The sequence below is a fragment of the Hemibagrus wyckioides genome, linkage group LG17, assembly GCF_019097595.1.
Source record: "Hemibagrus wyckioides isolate EC202008001 linkage group LG17, SWU_Hwy_1.0, whole genome shotgun sequence".
Lineage (NCBI taxonomy): Eukaryota > Metazoa > Chordata > Actinopteri > Siluriformes > Bagridae > Hemibagrus > Hemibagrus wyckioides.
In genome coordinates, this window is record NC_080726.1 from 11,761,678 (window position 1) to 11,778,279 (window position 16,602).

Sequence of the window (16,602 nt, forward strand, 5' to 3'; positions counted from 1 at the left end):
AGATCAAGATATGGGCTCTGTTTTTCATTTTCTTCTTCTCACAGTCTGCTGATCATTCGTCAGCTTGAGTGCGTAAAAACTGGGATCCATATTTTCAAGCGTGTTCAAGCCTATGATGGAAATCTAATGGAAATCTTTGTGTCCAGATGCAAGAGCTTCATTCTCTGCTTGGGAATTTCCACATAGGGATTTTTTATTTGTAACACGGATAGTCCTGCTTTCATTAAATGTTGTAATGCCAACTGTCTCATATTTTATGATTGAAGTGTTATGCTGATTGGTCACAATCAGTCACAAGTGACTAATTTATGTGCTGGTTGGTTTGGATGTGAGACAGTTGGCAGTGCATGAGCTTCTGTGGCAGATTTTAATGGATCATAGCCTGAAATATATGAGCTTGTCAGTTATTTCATTATTTGGCAAATTATTCACAATGTCAACCTTTCAAATTAATCTACTGTAAATTTAATATTCAAGTAGAATTATTACATCTACTTGTCAGTAGTATAAAAAAGAAACAGAAAACAGTAAATGATTGTAATCATCAAAATGGGCACTTACCGTTAAGAGGAGAAAATGCACTGTTTTCACAAAGAATGTCAGTGAAACAGTGCTGATCAAGCATTCTCTCCATTTTTAATTCACTCACAAAAACAAAGCCTCCCTCAGCAAATTTTGCTCTGAATATTGGCCTGGATCTGTAACATCTTTGAGACATTTATGGGAGTTCAGTTTCCAGAGTCATAAAACACAAAACGTTGACATTTGGTTTCAATAAAAAAAAATGAGGTTTTATGAAGCAAATTTACATAGAAGATCAGCCAATCATTGAATTTTATGTTCTTTACAGCGCAGTCTTCACAGTTCTCTGTTTTATCGTGGTATATTTTTTCCCTTCATTTCTGCTGGATTCCCATCTCAGTGAAAAAAGAGGAGGAGGTGCCAGGTTGTTGGAGCTGCACTGCAAGGCGAGTGCTTGTTTCCTGGGAAAGCGATCCGGGGCCAAGTCCAGATGCCGAGCTGCTCCCTGGGGACGGCGTTCCTGCCTTCAGACTGCAGGAAGTGTTGTGAGAGAGCAGCGAGGCTCGGGCCTGGAGCCCTGTCAGCTGCTTGTAATGCGGGGTAGAATGAGAGCCTAAATCACAGCCCTCCTTTATGGAGTCCGCAACCACATGTGGTATTCATTTAACGATGTACTGAAGAGCAAAGAGTGGAGCAGAGATGGAAAACAGCTTTATGACACATCAGGATGACAAAGAGTGGATTAGAGAGCCGTCCACGCTAATGAAACTCTCAGTTCCTCCCACCCATACAACATAGACCACTGAAAGGCAATTTGAATGTAACATGAAGGCAGTTTGGCTCGTGTTCAGACTGGTCATGATTTCTCGCCATGCCTCTAATTGGAGGTAATACGATGCAGAGAATGAACTTTCACATCTTACTTTCTTATACTAAAAAGATGACTAGATCTGGGAATTATGACTTTGAGCTTACATCACTAATGGAAAGCAAGGCAGTTGTTTAAAATATGATGTGTATTAGATGTCAAAAACATGATATTTCATGTAGTCCTATTAAAAACAATGACCTGCAAAATACCAAGTGCATGTTTCAGTGGAAAAAAAATCTTCATCACATTGGAGAAGTTCATCTGAACTCACTGCAGGGAAACAATGCTCTTCACTTGCCCTCTAATTAATTAGTGGACTTCCCAGGGTTGATCCATCTCAGCATGGGACCTTAGCAAGTTCCTTCTCAGCTCCTCTGAGGCACAGCCTGTACCACTGCAGATAGGGTTGCCCCTGAATAGGACCTCGTTCAAAGTGTACTTTTCTTCAAATCCCCTTATCCATGGCTTGTTGAAGCAGGGAATTCCTCTTATAACACACAAGGTGTTTTTCAATGCTTTTGTTAAAGGACCTCCAGTGTGTGTTTTTGGAGATGGCTTCTTATTTAGACGTCAGTTCTCAAAGCAATGGCCATTTGCTACGCTGCTGTTGAATCCATTTTACCCTGAGAAATGTTTCATGTCAACACACTGACTGACAGTGTGTACACTGTGTGTGTTTGAGTGAATGGGATAACATACTTGAGCTGGGTTTGTTCTGGGAAATGCTTGCAGAAAGGACTTTACTGGCTGAAAAATACTACCAGTCATGTGTGCGATAGTAACTTGTAGTCTCACAGCTTGTTGTTTTAGGGGCTAATATCACAGACAATTTAATGTTCCAATTTTGTTAAGAAGTGATTAGACTGTTTTTGTATTCTACATTTTAAAAATAATTTAAAACTATTATCTGATAGTATATCAATATTATATAATATATGATATTATAGATAATACAGAATAACCAGACTGTTCCCTGACACCAGAGATTCAAGAAAAACTGAAAGAACTCTGAAACAATCCTGAGTTTTAATCATAAACGTGATGTAATCACAGGACACATTTTTAAATTCCCAGACCACCTTATGTCTCCAATTATTATAAATACACTCTATTTAATTTAACAAGTATAATTGGGTTGTGTGCTATGTTATGGTCACCCCAAACAAGCTCAGTAACACCTGCCCAAGACATGAAACAGACTTTTTACGTTTTTCCCCATTATAACTCACTTCAGATGCCTTGCTTTTATAATGAAATTTTTAAAGACAGGGTTTGTAACAGATTGCTGGTCTGATGCTGTGTTTTTTGATACGCAGGAAATGATCATGGTTGTGTATCTGATCTGTTTGAGGAAAGAGGTGATAGCGGATCCAGCTGCATTGGGTGAAGAGTATTGGTATTCAGAGCAGGTTCAGGGGCAATATCAGTAATGGGCAAGGAAAATTGGTAGATCGTAGACTTCCAAAATGGCAAAAAGGGGGCAGTTTTCTGAAAAATATGCACATATCAAATGGTTTGCACTTTAAGCAATTTTTTTCTACTCCTTATGTAGTCTAAACAAAAATGTATTATGTTTATGAATTTATGTTCTCCAGGCCTATGAAATTATCACAAGACTCATTACATTACATTCATGTACATTTGTTAAGCAGCAACAAATCACACACTGTTACACTTCAGTAAAAACCCACATTTACTTATTTGTCATACAGCCAGATTTTCATCACATTGGCATGGCCATGTTTCACAAAATGATCATGTGCCAAGGTTTTTTTTTTTCCCAAGAAACAATATTTACTGAAAATGATGCAGATGGGTAACAAATTAAAGGAAAAACTGGTGGCTGTGATCTGCTGTAAGAGGCATTTCTATCCTGATGAAAGTGGTCTCTTTCACTTTGACTCCACCTCCACACAGAGGACATATGAGAGATCACTGATGAAAATGAGGTAAATCATATGCTATGGCCTTCATAATGACCAGATCTCAACCCAAATTAACAATTTTGAGAGATTTTAGAGTGATATTTTAGGCAGAGATCTCCACCACCATCATCAAAACAAACACTGACTTCTAAGATGTATACCAAGACACAATGAAGCTGTTCTGGTGGCTTGTGGTAGTCTGACACCTTACTTCATTATGATCATCCACACACATTGTCTGGCTTAAGTTTTTCTTCAAAATAAAAAAAATAAAGATTTTTAAGACAACAGTCACATGTAGAAATGTACTGAACATTCCTGCACTTCAGCAGTTCTTACATGTTCGCACAAGTCTATTTGTCAGCCATGACATGTGTTTGTCCTTTTTTCCTTTTAATGGGCATTAGAGAAAAAAAACAGAAAAAGCTGTGGGAATTGGATGACACCATGTACCCTATGTAACACGACGCCACACAAGTTAGAGCATCAAAATCATTGATAAAGCATGCCATCTAGTGGACTAACCATACAATCACAAAGCCTTATAAAATTTCTCCCAACAAAGAATATGTGCACTGATGTGATAAAGCCTACAATATACATTGTAAGGGTTAAGTGGAATGAAGAACTTGCACTATTGCTATATATTTCCCTAAATTTAGATCACCACTAATTCAGCATTTATTCATTAATTATTAATACAGATTAAATGTATGTTTGTAGACTTGGAGAAAGCGTATGACAGGGTGCCAAGAGAAGAGCTGTAATACTGTATGAGGAAGTCAGGAGTAGCAGAGAAGTATGTCAGAGTGGTGCAGGACATGTATGAGAGGAGCAGGACAGTGGTGAGGTGTGCTGTAGTTCAGACAGAGGAGTTCAAAGTGGAGGGGACTGCATCAGGGATCGGCTCTGAGCCCCTTCCTGTTTGCTATGATGATGGACCAGTTGTCAGAGGAGGTCAGACAGGAGTCTCCTTGGACAATGATGACATTGTGATCTGTAGTGAGAGCAGGAAGCAGGTGGACAAAAACCTGGAGAAGTGGAGGTTTGCGCTAGAGAGAAGAGGAATGAAAGTCAGTCGTAGTAAGACTGAGTACATGTGTGAGAATGAAAGGAAGGGAAGTTGAACAGTAAGATTACAGGGTGAAGAGGTGAAGAAGGTGTAAGATTTAAGTACTTGGGGTCAACAGTCCAGAGTAATGAAGATTGTGGGAAAGAGGTAAAGAAGTGAGTGCAGGCAGGTTGGAATGGGTGGAGAAAGGTGTCGGGAGTTCTGTGTGATAGAAAAATATCAACGAGAATCAAGGGGATGGTGTACAAGACAGTGGTGAGACCAGCCATGCTGTATGGTTTAGAGACAGTGCCACTGAGGAAGAGACATGAGTCAGAGCTGGAGGTAGCAGAGTTGAAGATGTTGAGGTTCTCTTTGGGAGTGACACGGTTTGACTGGATTAGGAACGAGTACATCAGAGGGACAGCTCATGTTGGACGTCTGGGGGACAAAGTTAGGAAGGCCAGATTAAGATGGTTTGGACATGTTCAGAGGAGGGAGAGTGAGTATATTAGTAGGAGAATATTGGACATGGAGCTGCGAGGCAGGAGGCAAAGAGGAAGGCCAAAGAGGAGGAATATGGATGTAATAAATGAGGATATGAAGCTAGTGGGTGCAAGTGTTGAGGATGCAGAAGATAGGGATAGGTGGAAAGAGATGATTCACTGTGGCCAGCCCTGAAGGGAAAAGCCGAAAGAAGAAGAAGACAGATCAAATGCAAATTATTGATTTTTAAAAATTAATCTGATTCAATTGAAGATTTGTTCAAAAGAAATGTAGTAAAAATTCATTCTATGACTAAACAATGTTTATGTTCACAGGGATTGGCACCAGGGCCACGTTTCTCGGCAAATGGTTGTCTGGTGACCCAGCAGCAGCATCCGTCTGCACCTAGCACTCCGCAGATAAATAACGGCAAAGGACAGAGACAGCTAAGCCAACCTCAGCAGCACTCCAGTGAAACTGTGAGTAACAGATAAAAATGGATACACTATGCATCCCAATTCTTTTCTGCTGTCATCCTCTAAACAGTGGACAAGATACAATTTACACTGTGTTTACTCCCCCATTTTACGTGATATAAGGTTATAAAACCTGCCTTGTTCTCTTTTAGTTTGTAGCATTCCTGTGCTTTTACATATGTAATAAACTGTGAAGAACACAATATCAACAAAAGAAAAAAATAGTTTTTCAGCTGCAGATGAAAAAGAGAGAAAAAAATTAAATCTTTTAAAATGTAATTCTTAAGAACAGAATTTCTTCACAGAAACATACAACACACTTTAGATGACTGTTTGGGATGTTAGATATTTATTGTTGGTTATTGGGTTCTGTTCATTTGAATTTTTCTTTGCTGTCATTTATATTTCAGGAGAAATTCAACCCACAGGATCAGTTTAACAGGCATCTAACAAGACCTCCACCTGACTACAAACAACCACAGCATCCCAACCTTTACCCAGGTACACATTTTCTTTTCTATTTTATATATATATATATATATATTACAAAACCATCTGATTATTTGATAACGTTATATTTGTTGGACTAAATACATATATTGCATCGGAAGGTATTGAAACTAATACTTTAGTGAGATGTTTTTTAATGTATTTTTGGAATTTATTGTTTATAAATAGAAAAGGTTTCTAAGTTTAATATTCTATTAATTAAAAAATGCACTAGCAGCCAAACATGATAAGATTCCTGGGAACTCACAAAAAGCCATGGTCTAAAACCACTAAAGTATTTTCTTCTACTTTAAACAAAGGAAACTGATTTCTCCCCATCATAGTCACTACATGAACATCAGTGTTTTAATTAATTTACAACTTAATCTTTGAAAAACCTCAAATATATGTTATCATTATTAATCTTCTGTTTCATTCATTTCCATGTCAGTGTTCTATTTAGATTCAATATGACAATTTTCATTCCAACTCTATCATATGCTGTTCTGTGTGCAGGTCTGACATCATCCACAATGACCAGTAACAACTCTGACCAGAGAGAGATCCAGTCCATCTCATGTCATATACCCAATGGCCAAGGAGTCAAAATGACACCCAACTCTGGAGACAGAATGTTTCCTAATAGATCTGATCATTCAGAAGTCCAAAACTGTGCAGGCCAACTACACCAACAGCCTAACAGCCAGATGCAAGTTGGGATGCATCAAAACAAGCCACAGTTCCAGGGAATTCTCCCGACCACACAGCATGTAAGAACCAGCGCAAGCCAAGATCCAACCCTTGGCCAAGGACTGGGATGCATGACCACCACTGGAAGCAGGGACGCTGCCATTAGCTGGGAAAATGTTGCAAAGCAACTAGATGTAAAGAGACTTCCAGGTACAGTGCCAGCCCAGGGTGCACAAACTGATGCTCACTTCCCACCGAGACATATTGGCCCACCAAATCAGGTAGTGCCCCATTCTGGACTGATCCCTTTAAACCCTGGCATTAGAGGATCAGCTCCTAGAGCCAGCCAGCCTCGCATACCCCCACTTCCTGGGATCAGCAGACTAAACCAATCCTCTCCCACACAACAGGGATGCATGAACACATATGGAGGCACAGCACAAAGCCCTGGTGCCTATCAGAACAACCGTGCAGGCCGCCTCACGTTTGATTTTCTGCAGGATGGGGATAATACAGTACCAGGGATCAATGCAGACTCGGACTTCATCGATTCTCTGCTTAAGTCAGGTTCAGGCAATGATGACTGGATGAAAGACATAAACCTAGAAGAGATTTTGGGTGGTAACTCATGAATGAGAGACTCAAAAAAAAATACAAATGAGAATGATAATTTTACTATTTTGGTATTTTACTAAGTGGTTTAGTGATTGAAGCTTCTAAAGAGCTTTGAGTTATATTTTAAAGCACCTAAATTAAGGGATTGGCTTGATTTCTTAAAAATAAGATTCTGAAGAGATTTTTTTTTTATTCATGTGAACATCTGATGTATTGCAGGTATCGTTATACTTAGATTTAGCTTTTAATCATATTATCTAATCTGTTATAAAGGTCCATGTTCACTATATTTATGGTTTTCATAGTATGTTATGTAACTATACATATCCCTTTTGTAAACTCATGCAATTTGGTGTGTACTCTAAAAGTCAGCTGTAGTAAGCATTGACAGATTGCCACACAATGCAGCAAGCTGGCACACTTTTGACTGTCACATCCTGAAGATTAATTGCGAGAGAGATATACATTTAATCTAGCTTTTCATGCAACATAAATAAAGACAAACAATTTTGTCAGTGTTGATTTAAGGAACCTGTGGCAGTAATTAACGAATATAATGGCAAAGATTGTTATTTATGAGTGTATACCCTGTTGTAAGATCTTTGTGTGAGTTAAAAACAGTATGTCTTAAAGCTCCATCTTTAAAACTAAAACCCCCAAGACTTACTATGGACAGAAATCTAAAATTGGATTCCCCTATATTCAGTTACAAAATTATTCCAAGCAGACATTAAGTATTAAAATTGTCTCAAGAAGTCATATTGTTAATATTGTATTTATGAATATGTTTATTATATCTTGTGTTTTTGTAAAACTAGTCTTTTCTATAATGCTCTATAAGGCTGTAATAAATGTGCATATCCTGTGATGTCAATTTAGCCTTTGAATACTGACAATTACAATAAACTATAGTTATACAGATTTACTGACCATTTGTGTATAACCATTCTATGTGTACTACTCTGCAAACGTCTGTCAAACATAATGATCCTGTGACAGGGTGTGGTGGATTCACTAAATTATGTTTGGCCTATGCACACTATGGACAATAAAGCTAGCTTTGCATGCATTGTTGGCTCAAAAGGGGCATCTAAATATGCCTGGTTTTAAACTAATCATTTTGTTGTTTAATGAACAGAATCTGATGTCCTGCCAGGAAACGCATTGGGTAGTTGTTGCCTCGTTGCTCCAAGGTCCCTGGTTCTTTCCTGAGCTTAGGTTTCTAAAGTTTCTGTGCATGTTCTCCCAGTGTTTAAGTGGCTGTCCACTTGGTATCCTTCAACAAAATGCACAAAAATTCAGATTCCCTATGCCAAATGGACCATAGGTGTGAATGTATATGTGCATGGTGCCCAGTTAATGAACTTGAACAAATGAATTATCTATAATCTATTACCAATTTGCTTGGCCAAAGCTTTTGGCCTGATGATTTCATCTGATATATTTGTCATTAAATGCAAACAAATTATTTCTGTGTTGTGGCAGTTTTTATATTATATTTAAGTGTAATTTAAAAATGCTTTTTAAATTGTTAAAGGGCAGACAGAGTGCAGTAAGATTATAATTAATGTGTTGGGTCTGGGACAGGGGAGATAATATCTTGATAACATCAATATTTGTGCTTAAGATTTAATATTTGTGCACCTCAACATTATCTGAACTGTTTCTGGATAGTTAGATATTATAAAAAAAATCTTGCTTGATTGGCTTGAAATGATTTCAAATGATCATGATAAATAGGTTCCCTCCCTGAGCATGTTATGAAGGGTAGGTTAACAAAACATTAGCAAATTCTGCAGCAAATAATCACATTCAAATTAAATTATTATCAAACAATCAAATCTGCCAGATATGCAATGTTTCTAAACTGTCTACATAAATTTAAAGTCCATGTACTATTTAAACATTATTAGGGGACATTATAAAGTTAATAAAAGAAAGGTAATGTTTTTAATGTGCATGTCATAGCACATAAATTTATATTGTATTTAATATAGACTACTAAATCAAAGTCAATGCCTAGCTAAACCTTCTCAGAAGAAAGGTACTGTCCCATTCCAGTTAATTGCCGCTCCCGCCCATTTAGTTCTGATGGTCATCTCCACTGAGGGAAACCTCTTTTCAGGGTCTCCTTGACCATCTCTGCTTTTAGCCTCCCAGTGATGGGAATGAGTGTCTGAAACAAAGGATTAAAAAAAAAATTTATTCTCCTCATCTACTTGCAATCCACTCTAGTGACCTATTAGTTTTTTCAGAGGCATTAACCTTTCAAACCATGTGCACTAATATGGTTTTACTTAGGTAAGGAATTAAGTCAGACAGTGTTATGCAAGTCGAACATTACCTATAGTGAGCATTGCAGTATTGACTTGGGTTGGTTGGCCATTGTAGAAGTAGAGGTGGAAGAGGTGCTCCATCTTCCAATCAGACAACAGAGAAAGGTTTGGACTAAATAAAACGCTGTAGGTGCCATTGATGTTGCAAATCCAAACCGGCAGTTTGGGCGTCTTGAGCATGCTTCCCACCTAAAGCAAAATGTACAGAATTACTGGTTTGGTAGGCTTTTGATGATCAACCTTTATCTACAGTATAATAAGCTCAGTATAATAAACTTACAGCAGGCAGACTGCCATGTTCCGATTGCTCTCTGCTCCAGTGTAGGTATCCCACATTGCTCCGATTCAGAACTCCATGAAGAGGTTGGTCCAGTGCATTGCCATGCTCATCACATGACAATTTTCCATTGAAGACGTTAGGACTGGCTCGGCCAGTCAACAACAGGTTTAAAAGGGCCTAACAAATGCAGATAGTTAGGTTTCAATCACTAACCATCATTAGCAGGTGTTCAATGGCAGAGTAACATTTACTACATCAACAGTTTCTGCCATTAGGATGAAGGCAAAATGCCCGGTTTAAGCAAAAAAAACAACAACTTTAAACCGTTTTCCTCAAAAATGACAATATAAACATCATATAAATATATCAAATGATGCAATCTTTGTTTTACAAGAGATGCAATTTGCTTACCTGGCGACAAACAAAGTTGCCTAAGCCAAATTGTAAGAGATGAGTTGTGCTGAAATCCAGGTCTTCTTGCAACCTAGGACAGTGGGGGGAAATTAGTGGGGGTGGATTCTCAAGTACACTTTCGAAGCCATTTAAAAATCTCACAGTTTTTCTTACTTCCTATGATGGTTTCACATACGCCTTCATTTACTGAACCTTTAACACCACAACACTGTTAAATTTTCAAACCTGATTGGTCATAAGATGTTATAACAAAGTGATTAATTTCCTGTAACAGCTCAACTGACAGTATAGATGGAACATTAGCTTTTTTATAGTGACAACCATACATGGGGCACATGGCGTGTATGGTGAACATTTGTTTTGATGAACCGACAGAGATCAGAGACAGAGATTACATTTTTCTAATATTTTCTTTAGTACTAAGATTACAATACCTACAATTTATTAATGTATTTTTGCAGTTCAGGACATAATCTTCAGGGTAGTAACAGTTACTCTGGGCCACATCACTCTAACCTGTTGTTGATCATTGCCTTATAACAGCAAACCTATCATGCTGCATTTCTTACATAATACTGTAAAGAGATCCTAGGAAATGGTATGTTTAGCTTACTTGGATTTCAACCCTGTTTTATACCGTATGTAAAGGACAAATTATTAATAAATTCTAAAATATTGAAAATTGCTTTGCTTTTTTCAAGTCATTCCAGTTATATAATCTGTTTTTCATTGTTCATCTCTTAACTTACCTAATAATTGACCTTGATAAGATCAAGCTGTACAGAAAGAGAATGACTCCATGGCTTCCTTCCTCATTGAACTGCCAGAATAAAAATAGATATGCACTATATGTAAATAATATAGACAGCAAACAAATAACATATCCATTAATTCATTTTGCAAAAACGGGTACAAAATGTGTCCTTAAATACTCACACACTGAATATGTTCATATATAAATTTTGTCACGTCTTCTTTCTCTTTAAAGGTGAAAAGCTGCAACTATAAAAGAAAGAGTGACCCAAACAAACTACTTCATCTCTCACAGTATAGTTTGGATAGAGTGTGTGAATCAGATGCCATATGTGGTTTGAGAAAGTGACACTGGACACCACATGGTAAACCGTACCCTCTCTGTGAAGTTGTCCAGTTTGTAGTCCAGGTGGGGGGTGAAGCAGCGATCTGGCGTAACCAAGGAGACGGTGGCAGTACGCTCCTCACCAGCTGTCCATAAAATATCAGCCAACGCAGCAGCCAAAGCCCTCTCCTGCTCTTTCTCCCCAATCTCCAACAGCCTGAAAAACACGGCAAATGACAGTTATGATTAATAATTTCTTTTGCTGTATATTTAGATCACACGACAGAACTGAGGACAGACTCTTTCCTCACCTCTCTATTCCACAGTGCTCTGAGTTCAGTGACTGTGTGAAAAGCAGGTATTTGATAACATGGGCCTGAACTGCCATCTGAATTGCGCGGGCTCCTCCCTGCAAAATGAAAGAGTTCAGTATGCTATAAATTGTCATATCAGTTATATCGGGGTTCTTAACTATAGTCATGGGGGCCTTTAAGTCAAGTCAAGAAGCTTTTACTGTCATTTCAAGAGCATATAGCTGATGCAGTACACAGTGAAGTAAAACATCATTCCTCTAGGACCATAGTGCTACATAAAATGGAGAATGAAACAACACAGAAGTTTAAACACTACAATACTACCTTTTTGCCCTCCACTGTTTTTAGCTAGTCACTAAAGGAAAAGTCCACCCTGAAACACAACAAAAAATGTTTTTATACTGAAATATTTGTGTTGTGTTTAGTAATTGTAGTGCTGATCAGTTATGATGTTAAGAGCTAGAGACAGTAATAGACATAAGGGATAACACTGTTTAATATGAAATCCAATATATAAGCAGCGCACTCAGGAAATATTGAACTTCCAGAACACACTTTAGTAATACAACGCAGTTACACTAAGTTATGGCAGAAACTCGGCACAGCTATATCTTCTAGATGACAAGCATGGTGGAGTTAACCATGGTATTACCATGAATGTAAAATCATTGGAGTCTGATCTTTGAGTGTAAAAATGAGTAGGTTAGTAAGCTGGACAGACTAAAGGCTGTACTGCTGCACTGCTCTCTTTAGGTAGACATGAAGTGAAGGCTAATTCCCACCATCAGCAGGTAGTTAAACAGCATTGTGATAATATAGGAAGCATTGTGATAATATAGGAAAGTGTTAACCAAAATGAAAATAGACCAGCAGTTCGCAGAAAGAAGTTTTAACTAAAAAAGTAACTTCATAACAAAGTTCATTTTGGATGTCACTGAAGAGCACTGAGTTAATAAGTATAATAAGAACTCATTTCAGGGTGAAGCCCTAACCTTGGAAAAATCATACCAACTAGTTTGAGAACCACTGAGCATAGCATTCACTGTTAGTTAGTTTATTATTTGCTACTACAAACTGTAGCTTACATTCACTGTTTGCACTAGTATAGTATTAACCCGATTCTGAGAAAAGTGCATTCTTCTTTTATATCTAAAGTTTTTTGAGAGACTTTGTCTAATTCATAATAAAAAAGAAAATGTTTGAATATAGAAATTCCATTTACAGAACAGTCTGGTCAAAGACAGAAATCATGGTTCATGGTACTACATGTGGTTTAAACTATTCACGAATAACTTTTCCAGCTGTCACTGATCCCTGACCAATATAATGTTATAATGTATTTCAAAACTGCTGGTCATACAAAATCATAAAAGAAAATCTTGCTTTATGTGCTTCATGTTGACCTATTCCCATACAAATAAGAAACAGAAACCACCCCTAGACTCCCTGAGATGAAATATGCCACTGATCTTTAGATAAGTTATTCAGTAACAGGCAACATGGGGTTAGACTGATTAATTTAATCGGGGAAGAGATCATACTTCTCAAAACTGAGCTTTTCTTCACTTACTTGTGCAATTCTTCTTCATGTACAATATGTATACCACCAGCTGAGTAATGTGATTAATTACAGGAACATAAAAGTAGTCTGACATTCCATCGCAGTGAGATATATAACCTTTTGCCTATGCTTACACACACACACATATATTGAATAGGGAGTTAAGACCATTTGAAAGCACTGAATGAGTAATGACTTACATCACACACACTCTTTCTACCAGATAAAAGATTCAACCATACATCCAAAACAATATCTTGGTTGCTGCCCTGCAAAATCAATGTTTTGCAATGTCTCTTGTTTCAGATTTGAAGCCAATTTAAAGGCTACAGTCTGAATATAAGAGGTCATCCACAGACACGAATCTCAAACTATAATGAAGCTGGAAAAATTGATGTAAAATTCCAAATGTTAAGTAAAGGGCTTGATGCTGTTATTCTTTTCAGTGGAGGCTGCACCAAATATTTACTTGGAATAATTCAACAGATCATTTTGAAATCAGTGTCTTGGAACAAAATAGAAAATACCGGGTCCTAAAAGACTGGGACGTAAAACGTTAGTAACAAAGGACATATGTGTGTCCACTTTGGAACTGCTTATGCAATTTAGTTGCAACTGGTTAGAACATGCCCATTGCCATGGCTTGAGACATGAATACAAGATCACAGTGATTTATTAAATGTCCATTTGATAGAGACATTGTATAAAAGTACTCACTCTTTCTGCCTCCAAAGCATAGGATAGGTTCGAATATGGCTCCCGGAACTTAAAGAAGGATTTCTTCCACTCATAATTGAAAATGTGCAATGTGTTTCCAAACAAAATCTTCCTCAGACTCTGTATGAGAAACAAAATCAGCCAGGCAATCATATATAACAGCATCAAGCATAGCATAATTTTTAAAGTGTTGTTGAGTGTGGCAATGTCTGTGCTGTCGAGCTGGAATTCAAAACTAATATAGTCATTGTAACTGAGTGTACTGCAAAACTCTCCCTCTGTGGAAGTACATTACTAAATCAAAGTGTATTGCTGTAAGACACTGACACAGACAGGCCTACTAAGCAACAGACATTTTTTTATGACTTACCATGGCAAGTTCAGGTGAAACTGGATGTCCACCCATAGTGGGAGAGACGGCTAGTGCACGAGGGATGGAGTAGGGCACCATCAGAGAGTTGACGTTGCTGTGGAATGAATGGGCTGAAGGAGACCGAGAAACATCCTCGGGTTCTTCCTCAGGTTTAAACCTCTCAAGAGGTCTCTACATGAGTCAGAGAGGAAAAAGGAAATAGAGTTGGAATGGGAATAGAATAGGAAAACATGTCCACAGAGAACACAGATCAAGTAAGTTGGATAACTGCAACTGTGTACAAAGACATTTGGACTATGATATACACCATCACAGGGAATTCTGTTTTGTTCTCGCTCCTGCAATCTCTCACAGACGCCCTCTCTCATATCATCTCAGAGTGTTTATAACTTCCACAGAAATCTTGCATAATGGAATAAAATCCAAAAACAAATCCAGACACAAACAAAGCATCTATTCCATAAAATGAGCAAATATTTCCTGTTTCGTCAGCAGGTCACTCACATCCTGGTTTCTCTTCACCTCCTCTTGAAGCAGTTCAATGTATCCAAGCCTGGAGGGCTGCAGAGTGTTGATGCTCTGGAACAGCTGCTTATAATCTTCCATTTCAGAGGCTACATGCATCTGGCAATTGTGCCAAAATTCACACAAAGTTCCATGAATTGGTCTGACGAGGATGAGGAAAACAGAGGAAAAAGCAGCTGACAAGCCAGAGCAGTCACGTCTAGACCTCTTGCAGTGGCCCCAGGTTTTTACAGGGGATATCAGGTTGGGGAAAGCAGAACTCACTCACACACATTTACTTATGCGCACACACATTAACACAGTTACCTGAGAGCTTAGGTCTCAGGTTATCATGTTGTCCTACATAAGCAAAACTCAACTACACATTGACACCCTGGCAAAAATCTCACTAACTGACTTCTAATAAAGACAAATAAAAATGATAGACTTACTCTTTCAGAACAGTTGTGTAGTTCCAACCTGTATGATAAAACATGAAAATGAAATGTGTGACACTTTATTAGGAAAAGTTTAGATGTAATTTACATTTATTTTCTGTAGTCCATCTATTGCAATAAACAATTTCTCATTCCAATTCCACCTCAACTATTAATGAATAGACACCACAATCTGACCACCACTCATAAGATATGTTCATGGAAGCCCATTCTAATCATAAGGAGTGACACTGATATGTGTTACAGGCAGATCAGGAACAGAAATGTACTTGTTGAATGTCAGTGTCACTCCTGTGCTGTTCCACCGCCCAGAAATACACCTAATGTTCCCATCCATTGAAGGAAGAAACAGAGGACAGTTGATAAATTAGCATTCAGTAATTGTATACAAATTTTACCTGTATGGTAAGTTTACTTAATAAACTGGTTAAAGAACACATTAGGTATTAGGTAGGTGTATGTAAGAAAGTTCCAGCACAGTTTGTTATGAAAAAATGCCACAACAGACTTCTCACCCCCGAGCGTCAAATATTTCCCTCCATTTGTCCAGCTCTGCTATCTGACTCAGAATGTCATCCAGGTCTGTGTTCTTGTCACTGGCCTTCTCCAGTCTGTTCTCCATCTGCAGATGACAGACATACCGCACATGCATTCAGCTTCACCTGCTATACTGTTGTGAGCACAGGAAGCTCCATGAATGTTTCAGTAAGGCCATTGTTGCTGAAGGAGGCCTGAGCTTTTTTTCTCCGAGAGGAAGATAGATTTAAAGGAAACTGCATCAGTATACCTGTTACTCAACTGTGACTGCTTACTAGGCAACACAACATACAACTGTAGTATACATAATTTATACAATTGGAGGTTAATTGGGCCTACCGGAATCATTTTGATTCAATTTGTATTTGTATAGTATTTTAATAGATATTTACCACAAAGTAGCTTTACAGAAATCCAGATGTAGAATTAGTTCATTAATAAGCAAGCCTACTGTGTGGTTGGGGATAGTGGGATTATAAATCATTACTCTTCTACAAATGTTTATAGTAAAGTCAACTAATGCAAACAGGTGTGTTAAAAGGATGTTCAGTATAAGCGGCATTGTCTTTATGATTATAACAGCTGTTCTTATTTACAAGTCTAAACGTAACCAGGTGAGCTTGAGCAATTGAATAAATGGTGTCCACAGAAATCTTTAGGGTGTCTATGTGAGACTTTCCACAACAGTAGAAAGTAAGACGGAAGTGCAGAAATCACAACAAAGTAAAGTTTAAAGATGTTATAGAGCATCAGAATGAATCAGATATCACAGTCAACTGACTCGGGATACTGAGAAAGTACTTTTTCCTCAAAAAACTACATTTGCAGTTAAATTAGGCCTGACACTTCTGCAAAACCTGAGTAGCAGAGCAACTAGACATGTGTCGGCTTTTATGAACTGAGTG

The 16,602-nt window shown here is 37.9% G+C and overlaps 2 protein-coding genes across 2 annotated transcripts in view; one reads left to right on the plus strand and one right to left on the minus strand.

The window, feature by feature from the left end:
- Positions 1 to 7,174, plus strand: part of zmp:0000001236 (mastermind-like protein 2) — a 44,895-nt gene extending 37,721 nt beyond the window's left edge. Inside the window, exons 3-5 of the mRNA XM_058413583.1 lie at positions 5,191 to 5,334; positions 5,742 to 5,832; positions 6,337 to 7,174. Of these exons, the coding sequence (XP_058269566.1) occupies positions 5,191 to 5,334; positions 5,742 to 5,832; positions 6,337 to 7,142 (1,041 nt within the window). The 3' untranslated portion in view covers positions 7,143 to 7,174. The remainder of the gene's footprint in view (positions 1 to 5,190; positions 5,335 to 5,741; positions 5,833 to 6,336) is intronic.
- A 1,592-nt stretch (positions 7,175 to 8,766) lies between these two features.
- Positions 8,767 to 16,045, minus strand: mindy4b (MINDY family member 4B). The gene is made up of 14 exons (XM_058414325.1): positions 16,037 to 16,045; positions 15,676 to 15,782; positions 15,155 to 15,182; positions 14,703 to 14,822; positions 14,196 to 14,369; positions 13,826 to 13,945; positions 11,545 to 11,642; positions 11,285 to 11,450; positions 11,092 to 11,157; positions 10,905 to 10,975; positions 10,153 to 10,225; positions 9,742 to 9,918; positions 9,470 to 9,650; positions 8,767 to 9,301 (listed from the first exon to the last, which is right to left on the minus strand). The coding sequence occupies exons 1-14, from the start codon at positions 16,043 to 16,045 to the stop codon at positions 9,159 to 9,161; spliced, it is 1,533 nt and encodes a 510-aa protein (XP_058270308.1). The 3' UTR covers positions 8,767 to 9,158.
- Between the last annotated feature and the right edge of the window lie 557 nt (positions 16,046 to 16,602).

What these genes read in the sequence shown, in the direction of transcription:
- mindy4b (XM_058414325.1), bottom strand. An exon ending in AGGTGAAGAGAAACCAGGAT is followed by an intron (nt 14,370 to 14,702) that starts GTGAGTGACCTG and finishes TGACTCATGTAG; the next exon opens with AGACCTCTTGAGAGGTTTAA. An exon ending in ATGCTTTGGAGGCAGAAAGA is followed by an intron (nt 11,643 to 13,825) that starts GTGAGTACTTTT and finishes TTCATTTTGCAG; the next exon opens with GGAGGAGCCCGCGCAATTCA.